General features: G+C 51.6%; 1 protein-coding gene across 1 annotated transcript in view; it reads left to right on the forward strand.

Annotated features, from left to right (window-relative positions):
• The first annotated feature begins 215 nt into the window (after positions 1-215).
• Positions 216-16,316, forward strand: part of PLEKHO2 (pleckstrin homology domain containing O2) — a 30,082-nt gene continuing 13,981 nt past the window's right edge. Inside the window, exons 1-3 of the mRNA XM_068410241.1 lie at positions 216-398; positions 6,188-6,340; positions 13,166-13,282. Coding sequence (XP_068266342.1) covers positions 390-398; positions 6,188-6,340; positions 13,166-13,282 — 279 coding nt within the window. The 5' untranslated portion in view covers positions 216-389. The remainder of the gene's footprint in view (positions 399-6,187; positions 6,341-13,165; positions 13,283-16,316) is intronic.

Genomic DNA, 16,316 nt, shown 5'->3' on the forward strand with positions numbered 1-16,316 from the left:
AGCCACCGTCTGTCCCCAGTGACCCTGTTCATCCCTCGGACCCCCTCCCTTGGGCTCAGCCCCAGCCCCTCCGGGGGCTCCCAGCCCCAGGACCGCGGCGGGTGGGGCCAGGGCCGGGGCCGGGCCAGGCGGGGGGGGGCCGGGCCAGGCCGGGGCCGGCGGCGGGGGCATCCCCGCCTCCTCGCTGGCAGCGCCGGAGCCGCCGGAAACCCGGTGCTGCTGCTGCTGGTGCTGCTGCTCCCCGAGAAGTTGGTGCGGAGGCGAGAGCCGCGGGGCCCGGCTCGGCACGGCACGGCCCGGCATGCCCGCCCGCCCGGAGCCGAGCGGTGCAGCGGGGCGGCGGCGGAGCCCCTGAGCGGGCGGCGAGGAGCGACCGGCCCCGGCCCGCCATGGAGCAAGTGAGTCCGACCGGGACCGGACGGGACGGGACTGGGAGGGGAGAGCCCGGGACGGGGCTGTGCGGGACCCACGGGACGGGGCGGGGAGACCCCCGGGACGGGACTGTGCGGGACCCCCGGGACGGGGCGGGGGGACCCCCGGGACGGGGCTATGCAGGACCCCCGGGACGGGGCGGGGGGACCCCCTCCACGGGGCTGTGCGGGACCGTCGGGACGGGACGGGGGGACCCCCTCCACGGGGCTGTGCGGGACCCCCGGGACGGGACAGGAGCCCCTCGCTGTCGCCGCCGGCCGGGAAGGGGCGTGGAGGACCGCGCCGGCCACTTCGGGCTTTTTTTGGCTCTCCGCCGGCGCTGGGACATCCCCGGCCCGTCTCCGCCCGGGTCCGGCGGTGGGAGGCGGCGGGGGCAGCGTGGGGGACCGAAATGGAGAGCCCAAGGCTGGGGGTCCCTTTTGCCAAGCAGCCCCCGTTGCCGTCAGCGCTCGGCCGGGTGGGTTGGGGCTGCGGCGGTGGCTGGGGCAGAGCATCCCCAGAGCTCTTCGGGTTTTAAACTTTCCAGCAGGCCGGGTGAGGCTTGACAGGGAAATGTTGGCGGTGCTGGAGGACGAGCGCTGGCAGAGTTGGGCTTGTTCGGATGCCACGCTTGCTCAGGCCACCTTGTGCTGACTCTTGCCGGGGTGTTGTACTTCCGTACTGGAGCTGGGCCTCGCTCAGACCGCAAGCTTGGCCATGGCCACATACCTAGCAGCCTTCCCCACGCCTGTCCTCCTCCTCCTCTGTCTCTGCCTGGGATGGGTTTTACTCCGAGAAGGGCAGCGGTGCTTCTCCTGCACATGGAGGTTTTCACATCCATGGGATCAAGCCCCAATAATCCATCCCTACGCGGATTGATTAAGATGCCACAAATTTGTTAGTTAAAAACAGGTTGTTTTCTCCCCTCATCTGGCCGCGCAATTATTCCTGCTTCCTTTCCCTGAGTGAGGTTTTGCTGCTCGTGCACAAAGAAAGCTCCTGGTAGGGCGGACTGCCGGCAGACTTCAGGCTCTAGCACATGTGATGCCGGTAGCTGTGGCTTGTCTTTCCCCCCCTACACCCCTTTATTTCAGCTCCCAACATTTTGTGGTGAGAATTAGAGTGGGGAGACGGCAAAGCAGCCCAAGTCGGTAGCGACTGAGAGTTGTTATTATCCGCCGGCATCCATGAAATTAATCCACAGCAGAGGAACTGCTTCCAGCTGGTGTCCGTGCTCACCAGGCGCCCGCCGGCTGAAGGGGCTTCGTGGTGGTCCCTGGGGTTCGGGAGCGAGGGGGGCTGGCAGGGCCCCGCTGCCTCCCCAGCCCTGCACCGACCTGCGCACCGGCCACTCTTCGTTAACGATAAATGAATCCTCCGGTGATGGCTTTCAGGAGTGGGCGTCGGATGCAGTTTCCCAAGTTTCACGTGGATCTGAGCAGTTTCTTTCCAGCGAGATGGTTTTGTTCCTGTGGATCAGGGAGAAGTGGAAGTGCTGACAGACAGGCTTGGGAGATGACATGGGAAGGGAGAAAAAGGGTTGAGGTCTGGAGACCCGGGTTGTCTCCTGCGAGGTGTTCATCGGTGCCTTGCTAGAGAGGAGTGTGATAAATGAGCTGCTTGCTTTAAATGAAGTTGCTGTAACTGGGTAAGACGCTTCTGTGCGCTACGTGTAACTTGTAAAAGCACCACCGTGATTCAACTGTTGTTTTTTTTTTTGTTAGAAGACAGGAAAAGTATGTGGGTTTGTGGGCCCTTAAAATACAGGGGCAGGGGAGGGGAGAAATGACTGCCCAACTGTTAAATAAAAAGCCATCCTATCCCCCTAATTTAGCGTCTCTGCTGAGCTGTGACATGTGAGTGTAAACCAGGCTGGAAGAATGAAACTTAAGAAGTGGCACCATGATATAAATTGGATTGGTTTTGGGAGCGATGGCTTTGGTGTGAGCCAGCGATGGGATAACTCAGTTCTTCCCTCATTTACGGCTTGGCTGATGTCAGGGGGTTTCTTCTCATGGATTAACACCAGCATCAGGAATGAATCCAGCCCAAGAACGTCCTGGGAAGGATATCATAGTATTTCTTGCAGAAGGAATACCCACATGAAGTTGAATTAACAACAGCAACTGATTTCTTTGTGCCATGCTCCAGTTTTAGTCGTGGAATCGCAGGCAGAGAGCACAGGATGGACACAAAGCCCTGCTCTTGGGGCCCTTCCCTGGCCACCCTCCCCTCGACGATTCGTGTCAGGGGTGTAAAAATAATCCACAAAAATGTCAGGTACTGTCTCCGAGACTCTTCTTGCTTTCACAGGAACAAACAGTCAAGTTGCATCATCTGGTTTCTTTACACCCTTAACCTGCAGGCGAGGGATTACAGCAACAGCACCCCCGTCTTGTGACGTGCTGTGTGCGTGCGAGGGGGGAGCTGCTGACCCAGAGCCCCCGGCACCCGCAGAGCGCAGGATCGCACCCGTCACATCTATCTTGTAGCGGGGACTGGAGGAGGCACCAGGCAGCTCCGGCTCAGCTGACTCCAGCTCAGTGCCGGGGACAGAGCCCTTTGCACGTGGCTGCTGTCATCTGCTGAGATCAGCACTCTCCGTCTCATCCCGTCTTCCCTCTCCTGGGCCGCTCAGCTGGGGCAGGCGGGGGCTCGGAGCCACGGATCCTCTCTGCGGGTGCTCCCAGATGCCGGCGCAGCCGGGAAGTCGTGCCTGGCGTGGAGGGAACCCCACGCACGGCTCCTTCCAGGCAGGTGGCTCCAACCAGGGCTCCCGAGTGGCCTGGGGAGAGGGCGAGCTGCAAGGCCACGGAGAGCAGGTAGCGTCCCCGTAAGGCTGGCGAGCCCATGGGAGCTCTCTCGAGCGCTGCCTTAGCCTTGCAGCTCTGCCTTGCGCAAAGCGCAGGCGTGAGCCCCAGCTCCAACAAAAACCCTTACTGGGACAGGTTGCTTTTTCAGAGGTAGGTGTGCAGTGCTGCGTCCAAACCATTTTGTATGCTGTGATTTCATCTTTGTGCAAGAGAATAGGGGAAAAAGGAATCACCTGCAAGACGTTGTGGGTTAGGCTGTCCTGAGGGCTGTTTAGATAGTGATACCATGATGTTTAGCGTGGAGAAGAGCAGACTGAGGGGGGATCTTATCAATGCTTGCAAATACCTTAGGGGTGGGTGTCAAGGGGATGGGGCCAGACTCTTCTCAGTGGTGCCCAGCAACAGGACAAGGGGCAATGGGCACAAACTGAAACATGGGAAGTTCCATCTGAATATGAGGAAAAGCTTCTTTACTTGGAGGGTGGCAGAGCACTGGAACAGGCTGCCCAGGGAGGTTGTGGAGTCTCTGAGGATATTCAAAACCTGCTTGGACGTGATCCTGTGCTGTAGGTGCACCTGCTTTGGCAGGGGGTTGGACTAGATGATCTCCAGAGGTCCCTTCCAACCCCAACCATTCTGTGATTCTGTGATTCTGTGATTCTGTGATTCTGTGATTCTGTCTTCACAGGGAGTACTTTTATATTAAAACCAGAGGGGACAAGGTAGTTTTCACTCTGCAGAGCACCGGGAGAGGCCATGGATAGACATATTTGCCGTGTGATTTCAGATAGCCTTTCTGCCAGGTGGGGAAAAAAGAGTAGGAAAAATTCATCTGCAAAAAAAAAAACTCGAGGAGTAAAAACATCTTGGTCTGGAGTCACTCAAATAAACTCTTTGCACAGCTACATCCATGTGAAACTGCTACGAGCAAGGTTAAAGTCCGTGCCCAATTATCTAAAAATGACATCAAAAGGGTGCTCGATCAGGAAACCAGCAGGTCTATATTTGTGCAGCAGTTGATTTTGCTGAAGTCGCAGATCACAACTGAATACAACTTCCTGGCAACCTCAAAAGTCAAGTTTAAAAAAAAAAATACCACGCAGTCCCCCCTCGTTTCCCGGAAAACTTTTTCATGCTCTGTCATCCTGTATTGTGGCCATTTCAAACGCAGCTCGGTACGATCAAAATAACTTCTGCAGCGGGCGCCAAGGATGTTGCAGGTTTCCGTCTGATTTTCTTTTAGGTGATACACAATTTATTTGAGTTTCTTGCTCCCAGTCTGCACCTGAGCCTACCTGCAAAGCCAAGCCTCTTCCCGACCTTGGCGGGGATCAGAATAAATGTGGGCGCACGGGGTATTTAATGTTTTTCCTCTATTTATGGGTGCGAGCTCCCTCTTTAGAGTAACAGCTCACCCCGATGGCAGCTGCTGTCCAAGGGCGTGTTCGCTGGGAGCCTGGTGCATGAAAACAGATTTGTTAGCAAAGTTCTCCTCCAAATTTTTGGAGCTTGTCTGTACTCCCTCTCTCTGTCCTGGCCATGGGAGTGTCCCACTCCAACTCCTTTCCATGCACGTGGGATTTCCTCGTGTTATGAAACATGATGTCTGAGCTCCAGCCGTTCCAGTTTGTTTTGTTTGGGGTTTTTTCTTTCCTGCAAGAAAAGGGTTCATTCAGCAGCCAGCGAGGGCCATTTGGGGATGGTTGGGGCTCTGCCTGTGTCGTGTGTCCTTGGTTTGTGCAAACGCACTGGCTTTCTGCAGCGGGATTGCTGCTATTACAGATGGGGACGTGGAGGAAACCTAGTGTGGGGGACAGCAGGGTTCCAGGGAGAAGGCTGGAGGATTTGGGGTTGGCCTCTCCTTACAAGTCACAAGGTTGGCGAGGTGTTTGTGGAAGGGGATTTGGCTCAGAGAGGGATTCCCCTCGCCTTGCTCCAGGGAAAGGCTTATTGAGGGGTCCGCAGGGTGTTGGGAGCAGCAGGGTCCTCCAAGGGAGGGGAAACGGGGATCCTGCCTTTGCAAAGGCTCTTCCAGTGCACCCGAGAGGAGGAGAACTCTTGTCTTTAACCAAGTCTGCTGGTGAAGGCACTCAGCTAATGAGCCTGACTGCCCCCGCTCCCCGTCTTAGGTTTCCTGTCTCCATTTGCTGAGAATATTGATATTTTCTGATGTTTTTTTCAAAGCAGGGAAGTTAGGCATCTCCTGGTTTTTACCAGCCCTGGAAAGGCAGCAGCCTTCCAGTGCAGGATGCTGGGGCTCTCCATGCTGCTGCGGGTGGGCGAGAGCAGGCTGTGACAAACAGTGAGGAGCTAAAGGCAGGACAACAAAAAACCCCACTCTTGGTGCTGCCTTCTCTGCTTGTCCTTCCCTCTGCCTACAAACCATGCAGGAGCCTGCTGGGAACATTTTAGTGTGGATGTGATGAAGTCCTGGCCCTTGTGCTGTAGATTTGCCCATGGGAATTGGTTTGGGGGTGATGACCAAATGTAGGGACCTAGAGGAGAAGCTTGCAGAAGTGACCGTGGGACAAAATATGAGCGTTGCTACTGGTGGCAGCAGGATCTGTCCCGCTGGGGTTTGTCAGAGAGCTGGAGGAGCAAAGCGGAGGGGAGGGTGCTTGTTTCCAAGGAGCACTTGGTGCACAGCGAGCAGGGAGTGCCTCCACAGAGAGGGGAGCAGAGCCACTGGGGAAGAGAGGAGCAAGGTGGACTTGCTGCCATCCCAACAGTGTCCCCAGGGGTGGCCAGGGTCCATGCCCGCTCCCTGGTCCTGTGGCAGCTCTGAGGTGCGAGCTGGTTGAGTTTTCCTCTGGAAGATGCCAGTCTTTTCCCTTATGATGTGGTGGGGAAGGGACCACGTGTGGTGGGAGCTGAGGTCTTCTCCGGGCAGGCTTTCTGATGACCTTCATTAAATGGATGGAAATTGCTTTTGATGTAATTCGTTCTCCCTTCTGTCCTTGCAGGATACAAAGGAGGAGGTCTCAGAGAAGCCAAAGTCTGCTCCAACCGCAGAGAAGTATGGCTGGATTAAGAAAAGCAGCGGGGGGCTCCTGGGGTTGTGGAAGGATCGTTACATCCAGCTACGGAAAACGCAGCTCGTGGTCTATGAGGACGAGGTATGGTCACAGCTAACGGCCTTGAACGAGGGGCAGGGACAGGCCCTTGGGGACACACGTTCCTGGGTTTTTCACTCTTCCCTCCAGCCCGTTCCTTTCAAAAGACCTTCTTCAGTTATCATCTCCAGGAAGGGTAAATGCTATAAAGAAGAGACAGCAGCTGTATTTTAGAGTATATTATATATCATAAATATTTTAGCCAGTAAATATTTTGACAGTGTCATTGCCAGAAAAAAAAAAAAAAAAAAAACAAACCAAAGCCAGGGCAGGACATCCTGTGAGAAGGCGAACGGCGCGAAGCATTGGGCGGAAGCAGGATATGTGCTGTGCGTTTTCAGCGTTCAAAGGATAGAACTGGACTGCAGCGGGCTGACTTCCCACCTGCCACTGGAGGGGACGGCAGGCAACTTCACAGCTGTTTGGCACCCCTCAAGCAGCTCAAACTGTTGCTAGCCAGACTCTTTGGGGTTTTGTTTAGCCAACCATGGATGCAGGGTGAGATTGTGAGTGCTTGCTGGCCTCCTTAAGCAGGGACACAGCCTGGATTTGGCTCATCTTTTCCCCTTACTTGAGCCAGTACTGAGTGAAGGACCCCTGGGAGCCTTGTCCTGGGCTTCCCTAGATAAATCGTGTGCCTTAAGTTCATGGCCTCGTTTAGAGCTGTTTCCAATCAAATGAGAAATAAGAGCCAAGCCAAATCTGTCCTGCATCGTCATGTGAGAAGAATGGAGAGCACAGGGCTGGTCCCGCTGGGTTGCAAAGGTGGCTCTTCCCTGAGTCAGGCCGTCGGGTCCTGGGCTGGAAGGGGCTTCTGCAAGAGCAGAGTTTGCCCCAAAAGGAAGAAATGACAGTGCAGAGCACATAAGCTACAGCCAAGAGAGGTCTGAAGTTAGGGGTGGGTCAGTCTAAGCCCTGCTGGTTTATGGTGGCTGGAAGTTCATGTGTGCATCAGGATGAAGGAACTTTTCTCGCTGCATGGTCTGCACAAGGGCCGTGTGCCTGTGCGGTGTCTGACAGCCCTTCGTGGGCATCAGGACGATACAAAACCAAAGTCATGCAAAGCTTCTGTGCAGTGTGTCAAGGGAAGAGGAATGGGGAAATGTTTCAGCAACTGCGTTGCTGCGATGGTTTCAGGAACAACAGGACTGACAGATGAGTTTGGTTCTCTTTTTTTAAAAGCATACTATTGCCTAATAAAGGAGATTTGTTATAAACAGTTTACGTTACAGGGTATTACCTCCTCCCATATGCTCAACCCTCCTGCTCTTCCCGAATCCCAAAGCTTTCCGGAGGCGTTTCTTCTTAGTTTTGAAATGTCATGAAGAGTGCAAGAATCATGAAATGAGCAGTTGATGTCAGGTGATGAGCAGCTTGGAAGGCAGGCAGAGTGGTGTGGTGGGGGTTTCTCTTATGCAGAGAGATGCAGCCTGGTCCTGCAAACCGTTGCCTCTCTGCAGATCGCTTCCCAGTGCCCCGGACACCTGTAGACTCCAGTTTAAGCTCCAGGAACTTGCAGATTCAAAATCTATAAACATGTCATAGGGTTTTTTTAAAGGTCATGCCTTTAAAAACAAGATATATGGAGGCTTTTGTTACCACAAGGGAAAAGGAGGCTTTTAAAGTAAGATTAATTTTCACAGATGTTCAGAAGAAGGAAAAATCCCAATCATTTAAAGGGTTATTTTATTATCTCAGCAAGGAAAATGGCATTTGTACCAACCAGGCCTAATGTTTTCTGGTAGCCTGCGGATTGTGGTAACATCCTGTAATAAATTGCGTCTGTGAGCTACAGTAGCTACAAGGTCCCATTATTGTAAATAAGGGATCATGTTAATATCTATAGGCTATTAAACTGGCTTACAGTGAAGTCAAATGTCTTAGGAGAGGAAATTGCTACAAAATTATCTGGTAGCACAATAGGATAGCGTGTGATTGTGCAGACTTACTACAGGGGAACTAAAGGAAATCGCAATTTTCTGCACTCAGGAGGGGTCCCGTTGCCACAGAATTGAGGCAGTTCACGTTTATTACTGTATTTATCTTCCTTTAACGTGAGTTAGGGCAGTGTTGCTGTCTCCATCTTACAATTGGGGAACTGAGTTTTTGAGATGAGAAGGGCCTGGCCCAACATCAAAGGGGAGTCTGTGGTGCAGCGTGCTATGGTGGCTTTTATTTCTGGACCTCCAGATGCCATTTTCCCCACTGGACCTTCTCCACATACCTGCCCTGCTTCGTGTGACCCTGGAGCCGGTCACAGCATCCCAGACCATCCTCAGGCTGAAACATTTTTAAATGGGATTGTTCAGTGCTTGCTGAAGTGGGGCCCTAGAAAACAGAGAGAGAGAAAACCTCAGGCAACAGAAACCCAAGCTTCTTTCCATCTGTATCCTAAGTTAGACCTAAATGGGTTAAACAGGAGGGAGGCCAGCTTCCATGTGGGAGGGCAGGTTTAGAGGCTGAATATTTCAACTGGTCTGAGCCCATCAGATTTCCAGGAACTGAGCTAGTGACTTTAGTGACTTGTACACACGGTGCTTTTCAGTCCCACGTGTGTTGGAGCCCTTCACGGAGGTGCCAATATCACCTTTAGCAGTTGTTTCATATGCAGGCACGCTTGTTTATGCAATTGCATGAGGCTGGCTGCGCTCGTAGCTGAGGTTTCTATGTGCAAAACCAGAGCAGAGGGAATGGCCAGCAGAAGATGCAGGCAGTAACGTTGCATCGCATCACCAGAAAGTACAGCCTGAGCACAACACAAATACTGTGTTTATCATCATCAATAGCAAATCTCCTGGAATGTGCTCCTGACCTGCCCTGGGAGTGTGTTTCCCTTATTATGTCTGTTAGGATTTGGGTTTGGTTTAAAGAGGAAATTCCTCCCAACGGCAAGTTGCAAATGGCTCTTGTATGACCTGGAGCAGACGGAGGGTGGAAGTCATCCCACCGGGCTTCAGGTTTCTTTCAGCGGGTGTGAAATGAAGGGAGATGGATTTCTTGTTGTCTGCTGTGCCTCCACCTACAGCACCCCGCATCTGTACCCTCACGTAAATGAAGACTCGGTTAAGCAAGATGTTTGTATGATATTACACACTCCAGTGTCAGGAAAAGAGGCACCGATGCGAACACGAACAGCTCAGATCCTGAGGAACCACTCGGAGATCTCAGGGAAGGCAGGTTGTGTGCGGGCACATGCAGAACCAAGCAGAGTACTTTCAAACGGGGTTTCTTGTCTTCTTGTCTCTCCATATTCTTACCAGAATAAAAGTTAAGCCTTGCAAAGCTACAGAGAGCATCTGAAGGACAGGCAATCCTATGCAGAGAGACTACACAGATCAGTATCATCACTCCATGGATTACAGAGCATCACTCTTGTTTTCTTTTTTTTTTCCCTAAACAGTGCAGCTAGTGGTTAGAGTTGGGTTTTTTTGTTGTTTTGGGTTTTTAAGTGTATTATTTGACAGGGGAAAAACCTACTAGACAGAGAGTCTTCTAGAGACCAGAGGATCCACTCAGTATTTAACAGTCGTGCAGTTAACATCTGCGTTCTGCCCCTGCTGAAGCGATAGCAATGTATACCCAAAAGTGATTTATTAAAATGCTTTGAGATCCTCAGATGGAGAAGTGAATTATCATTTCAGGCAGTCTAGACATCGTGCACTGAGGGTCACAGCCCATGAATGTGGGTCAGTGAAGAGGTGTTTGCTGGAAATTTTTCCTTCATATAAATAAAAATTTCAGTGGGTCTTTTTATCAGCTTTTCTTTCAGGAAATTGTTTGCCAAGTGTGGTTCTTTGGTTAAGCACGTGCATTAATATGTTTAGGTGTTTAGTAATTAAGGGCCAAGCTTACAGACACGTAGAGGTTTAAGTTGCAGCGACTGCTCCATGGATGGCTAATGGTGTTGGTTTTCTGCATTAAATCATGAATGTAGGGGTTTCTGTACCAGGATTTTAAGCATCTTATTGATGGTCCCTTACAGCAAGCACAAAAGCAATTTAAAAAACAAGCTCTAAAATCTGTAGAGGAAAAGAGAAAGGTGGCCTGAAGGGAATTCTCTGCCTCGATCAGCAGAAAATGCAGTGCTGTGGGACAGCCCTGCGAGCTGTGTGCTGTAGGGAGGTGGGACCACCCAGTGAGGACTCAACCGTTGTGTCTCAGGGTGATGTAAAAGGATTGCTTTAACTTCTTTGGGACGCTAGAGACCAAATCGAGTGGGAGCTTGTCCAGAACACGTCTGAGACTCATGTGTTGGGGCAGGAGTCTGGAAGTGACCTTGTCTCTGCGTGATGCTGAGTATCCTCCAGGGCCCAGGAGGCTGAAGGGACCTGGAGACCTGTGGCGGGGTCGGGCACCTCAGTCTTTATCTTAGTGGTGCAGGACAAACACAAAGGGTCTCTTTGTGACCCAGGTAGGCTCACAGAGAGGGGATGGCCACTTGCCAAGCGTAAAACAGAAACAAAAGCCCCATTCTGGCACTCCCTGAACTCAGATGTTTTTCCTTTGCCCTCAGACATGGAGTTTTCTTATTTCTCTGGCTGCTTTCTTCCCTGCCCTCCGTGAAGAGGATAATTTAAACTTAAACCTGACAAGTTCAAGTCTCTGAGATGAAGAAGCTGTAGCTTGCACAGTCAAGCCAGTGCCCCTGGGAGGCAGGGTCCTGCACATCCCCATCCTCGCTGCCCTTGTTACCTGGCCAGGTCATAGTCCCCAGAGCCTCCCCAGGGAGGAGAGGGGCAGCTGGAAGGCAAGAGGCGATGGCACAGCAAAACCACAGCTCTCCACCCTGCCCAGCCCTTCTTGTCCCCCAGCTCGGTGCTCCACTGTTCTTAGGAAGTGGAGGACGGCTTGCGCGGGATCAGAGGGGAGGTTCCCCTCCAAGAGGCAGGAAGGATGGCGTGGACAGGGAGGGTGACATGGAGCCACTGGCTCTGCTGGGGACAGAGCTGCTCTCGAGAGCGGGGAGGGTGGGCAGGATTCTTCGTGCTGGTCTCTGGTCAGAGTGCCGCCAAGCTGCCCACACCCTGAGCCCAGCAAACTTTCACGTCGGAGCTGGTAACCGCACCGGCCGTGCGGCAGTGCTGTGATGTGGGCGGTCGTCCACCGAAGGCCGGGATGAGATCACCCATCCCCGAGGCATGTATTCCTGACCTCACCCTTCTCTGTCATTTGCTGGCCGCTGAGGGGTTATTATTTCCAGCCCTGTCCTTTTGCAGTGACTTTGCAATACCAGGATTGCAGCAGGAGCCTTGCGCCTTCAAAGGGCTCGGTAACGTCAGCAGGATTTTATCTGCTAGGTTTTAGGTTTGGGCAAGATTCATCTCCTCCTCCTAGTATACATTTTCCCAGTTCTCTGATCACATTCACCTACTCAGTGTTAAATGAAATAAACAGTAATGTCATTAAAATAATAAACCTAAATTAGATCCAGACATCCCTCAGTAGCTCAGAACTTGCTCTGCATACCAGCATTGGCTCTGCCAGGTCTCCATCCCCAGATAGGAGGGTTAAAGAAACCTAAACGCAGCCTGAGCTCTGCACAGTGACTTAAATGTCAAGTGGTAAAGGGAGGAAATTCCCCGCAGCCCACTTCCCTCTGAACTCTCCATTCCCTGCCTCCAGCCACGGCAGCAGCTTCCTGGCTATGACACGTTTCCTCATCCCACACCCCCTCTCTGCTACAGGAATTGCTAAACACAAACTCATACGGGTACGAGGAGCTGCCTTGGGAGCAGAGCCTGAGCTGGGGATGGTCATGGCCAGCGGTTTTAATTTAGGATGTTAATAGAGAGGTTCATGAGGCGTGCTGACTGTAGCACTTTACCGGCAAGAACTGCTCTGCCCTTCTCACTGCTTATTTGTGTAATGCTTAGGAAAAGGGAGCTTTGGTCTCTCCTGGGCTACTGAGACATGAAGAATATTATCTGCCCAGCGTTACACTGCGATTCCTATTAGGGATGGCTCTCCGCAGCTGAGCTGAGCCACGCACCACGTGTGGAATTTGAGTTATGTTACTGGGAGAAATGAGCCAAGATCGTGGCCGGCAGTCATCAGTGGAGATACACCAGAGAGAAATATTCCTCACTGAGACGCTGACCCTGACAGTTTTGCTGGCTGTGCGGGACTGTATTTCCAGTCCTAAGCATTCTGACAGCTCAGAGCGTGGCTGCAAGAGGAGCATGTCCCAGTCACACGTGGCTCCCACTGACCTTGCTGAGGCTCGGCATGGCGGCAGGGATCGCCTCTTCTCTCCACTCCGCCTTGGGCTTCCTGGGGGGCTGCTGGGACCACCGTGGTGCTTGTGCCGTCTTCCCTGTGAAAAAGCAGAATGACATCTCCTGCGTTCATTGTGGGGAGGAGGTAGTGTTGCCAAGCTAAAGGGAAGCCTGGGGAGCACTCTGAGATCACACCAGGAAGGTTTATAGAAGTGCATCATGTTATTCCTCCTTCCTATGCCAGGACTGACAGCACATTCTCAGCCTGTGGCTGGGGCAGGATGATGGGCAAAGACCTTCCCACCTTCTTTCTGGCTGCAGATCCCTGGATGAGGCCAATGGAGATGGCAGAAGCTGGTGTTACTGTCCACAACGTGTTATTTGCTCAGCCACTATGGACCACTAGCCACAAGTCAGCCTGTAGTTTAAAGACTAGGGTGTTTTCTTAGTGAGATGCCAGCCTGATTTATGGGGGCTTGCTGTCTGCATGCAGGTTATTTTTAAGGCAGAAGAGCTTTTAGACAGATGCAATGGGAAGACATGCAGAGTTTGATGGTATATGATCGATTTCAGTGCCTCCTATTCATAATAATGTTTCGTTCCCTCTCTGCAGGATGAACAGAAGTGCATAGAAACAGTGGAACTGGAGAGTTACGACAAGTGCCAGGAACTGCGTGCGCTACTAAAAAAGAAAAACCGTTTCATTTTAATCCACTCCCCGGGTAAGAAGGTAGGATTGCCTTTCTCGTCACCCTCGAGTCTGCAGACTCCGAAAGGAGTTCCCAGGCAGCTGTGCCCAGAGCAGATGACAGGCTCTGAGATTTAGCTCTTGGGCACCTGGGAGAAGTGACCTATAGCTGTGAATGGTGTGTAAGGAGGAATGCTACCGTCTTGTAGACTTTCTTCTTCAGGGGAAAGGGTCTTCTTGTGACTCAACTTTTTCCTCTTGATATTCTTCCTGCCTTATCATTTTCTTTCTTCCAGTACTCCCTGAGCAGTGGAGAATGACCGTTCTCTGTGGTTCCCTGCTGTGCTCTGGGCGAGGAAGCGTCCCCGTCCCAGCTGTACATGCTGCAGCTTTGCCCAAGTTCCAGTGAAATCAATGATCCCTATCCATGTACTGAGACAGTTCCTGGCGCTGGAACCCTTGATCTGAGAAACACCAGTGCAAAGTTACTTGTAGCCAAACAGTTCCTAGGAGAAAAGATTTGTTTTGCAGAATTCATGAAAATCTACATCTTCAGCTTCCTGCGCAGCATCTGGTTAGATCCAGAACCTAACAACCAGGCTGGCGTTGCAAGGAAGCTGTACATCCATCTGAGTGCTGACTGGATGCAAGGACACGCTTGCCTTACTTCCTGTGTGGGTTCATCATCACTACACATCTTTGGAAGTTCTCCTTAGTTCCTACTTACACACTATCCATTTCAGCATCTTTATGGGCTAGGATGCTTCTGTTGTTGCTTTGAGGCATCACACTTTGACTTACTTCTAATTTCAATGCGATTTTATTGGCCTGAGAGATCTTACTAAATCTCCCCATGCAAATCTGAGAAGTTGTGAGGGACAAAACATGTTCATTTCCATAAGAATATGAACAGGCAAAAATACCAACTTGCCTGCGTTCCCTCATCTCCATTTTGTTTAAATAAATGGAGATTGTTTAGTCCTTGTTGTCATTGTTGCTTATTCTTTCACTCCAGTCACTTAGTGTTTATTCGTATAATAAGACCCCAGCTGAGTTCAGAGCATCATTGTGCTAAACTTCATTCAAAACAACAAAATAAGGACTGTCGTGCCCCAGAACACTCACATGGACCAGGGTGGGGGTGGAGAGAGAAGGTGAACAATGTTCGTTTTGCAAGTAGGCGCAGCCTAAAAGTGATATTAAGCACCATGCACCAAAGCGATGGTAGCCCAGAAATGTGCCCCCTGGGCTAGTGAGCTGCTGCTCCACACTGGATCCCAGAGCAGTGAGACTCCAGTCTGAGTGTAAGTTTGTTGTGCAACTTGATTAATCAGAAAGAATGTCAATTTTAGATTGAAAGTGGCTAACCCTGGCAGGCTTGGTGTGTTTTCTAGAGGGTGGCTCAATAACTACAAGTGTACACCTACTCCCAGGGCGGCGAATAAAAGCCTGTGTGCTGGGAGATGGGCGGCATAGGAGGAATTATTATTATTTGCAAGTATGTTACTTGGAGAGGCAAAGTGTGTAATAGCTGCATGTGTCTCTGTGCTGCTGCATGAATCAACACAGGGTGTGAGACCTGTTCCTAAACCTTTCATTTCTTGCTAGGAGAAAGATATCCTCAAATTCTGCCCTGAAAGGGTAACTTCATCCTTCTGGCATGCTGGCAAGTTTGCAGCTCCCCTGTTTTTCATGCCACTGGTTAAATGGAGACCTAGATAGAGGCTACTCTTTATAAGGCTCGTTTGGTGAAAGGAAGGGCTTTTATAAATGCAACGTTCCCTGTTTGTAGCTCCCCTCCCCACCCTCCTTTTGGCTGGGAATCTGGCGAGGGTGTTGACACACAACATACTTTGGCAGATGTTAGGACAGGCTTCAATTAGGAGGCCAATGTACACAACTGTCCTTCTGCTGTTTTGAAATTGCAGCTGTGGCGATATATATCAGTTAAACATTTTCCATTTGGGAGGCTTGCTGCCATCCACAGTTTAGAATCACCCTGTGAGCTGGCTTGCCAAGCCCTGCCAGATCTTGCTAGGGTTTTTTTTTGCCCCCTCTCCTGAGCACATTGCTGAGGAATGCAGAAAGCCAGTGAGTTTGTGGGACTTATGAACAAGCTAGGAAAGGCCATTTCTGTTTCAGTGCACAAATAGGAGTTTCCCTCTTGACTACAGGGAGGCCAGTTTAGCTGTAGGGGAATCCCAGTTTAAATTTTGGATGGGATATTCTTGAAGAGCAGAGGAGGTGAATCAGTCAAACTACTCTGCAGCTAAAGTTGCACCCAAATAACTAAGTTGCTGTGCTAAACACTGGTCTTTGATGGCTGTACCGCAGATCCTGCTTGCCCATCCTTCAAAGGATGACCTTTTTGTTAAGCTGTGATGATATAAGCACGTCACACACCTGCACTGGTGTGGAACTGAAACAAAGTGCTGCCCCTAGAGCTTCGGTTCTTCAGCGAAGGAAGCTGGAAGTGTGCAAAAGACCTGTTCTGCTTAGAAATCTCAAATGCTTCGTTCCACCTGGAGCAATTATATGAAAACTGTTGGATGCAGAGAGCTGAGCTTGTGAGAAAGGGCAGCAGCCTTGGCCTGGAGACTTTAAAACATACTCACGATGCAAAAAGCAGTGTAAATGATGCCTGGTGTAAACTGCCTAGAGACTACAGAGATTGGCAGCAGTCTGGTATTCAGCGGGTCTGAAAGCCGTCAGCTACGGGGAAGTCTTAAGAGTAGGAAGAAAGAGAAGGGAAAGAGTCCACGAGCAAGCACTGCAGCTCCCCACACGTCCTTTCCCAGCACGGCCAGGCGTAACCTCCGCACCTGCGGTCAGGGGTGGAAACTTCCATCACTTATTCTTCCTTTAGTTGACTTTGGAGGTACCTGCAGCTGCCTTCAGCAGGGGCCCAGCCTGGAAGCTGCAGTAGATTGCAGTGAGGCACGTTTGCCCTGTGCACGGAGTCGTCTGCTCCCGGGGTCTGCCAGTTTGGCAGAGACGCTGCGTTATTCCTAGGGATGATGTAGCTCTTGGTTCAGCTGTAGAAAACCACAAGAATCCCCTAAGTGACAGTCCCTTG

Source organism: Nyctibius grandis, chromosome 11, assembly GCF_013368605.1.
Source record: "Nyctibius grandis isolate bNycGra1 chromosome 11, bNycGra1.pri, whole genome shotgun sequence".
In the NCBI taxonomy this organism is placed as follows: Eukaryota; Metazoa; Chordata; class Aves; order Nyctibiiformes; family Nyctibiidae; genus Nyctibius; species Nyctibius grandis.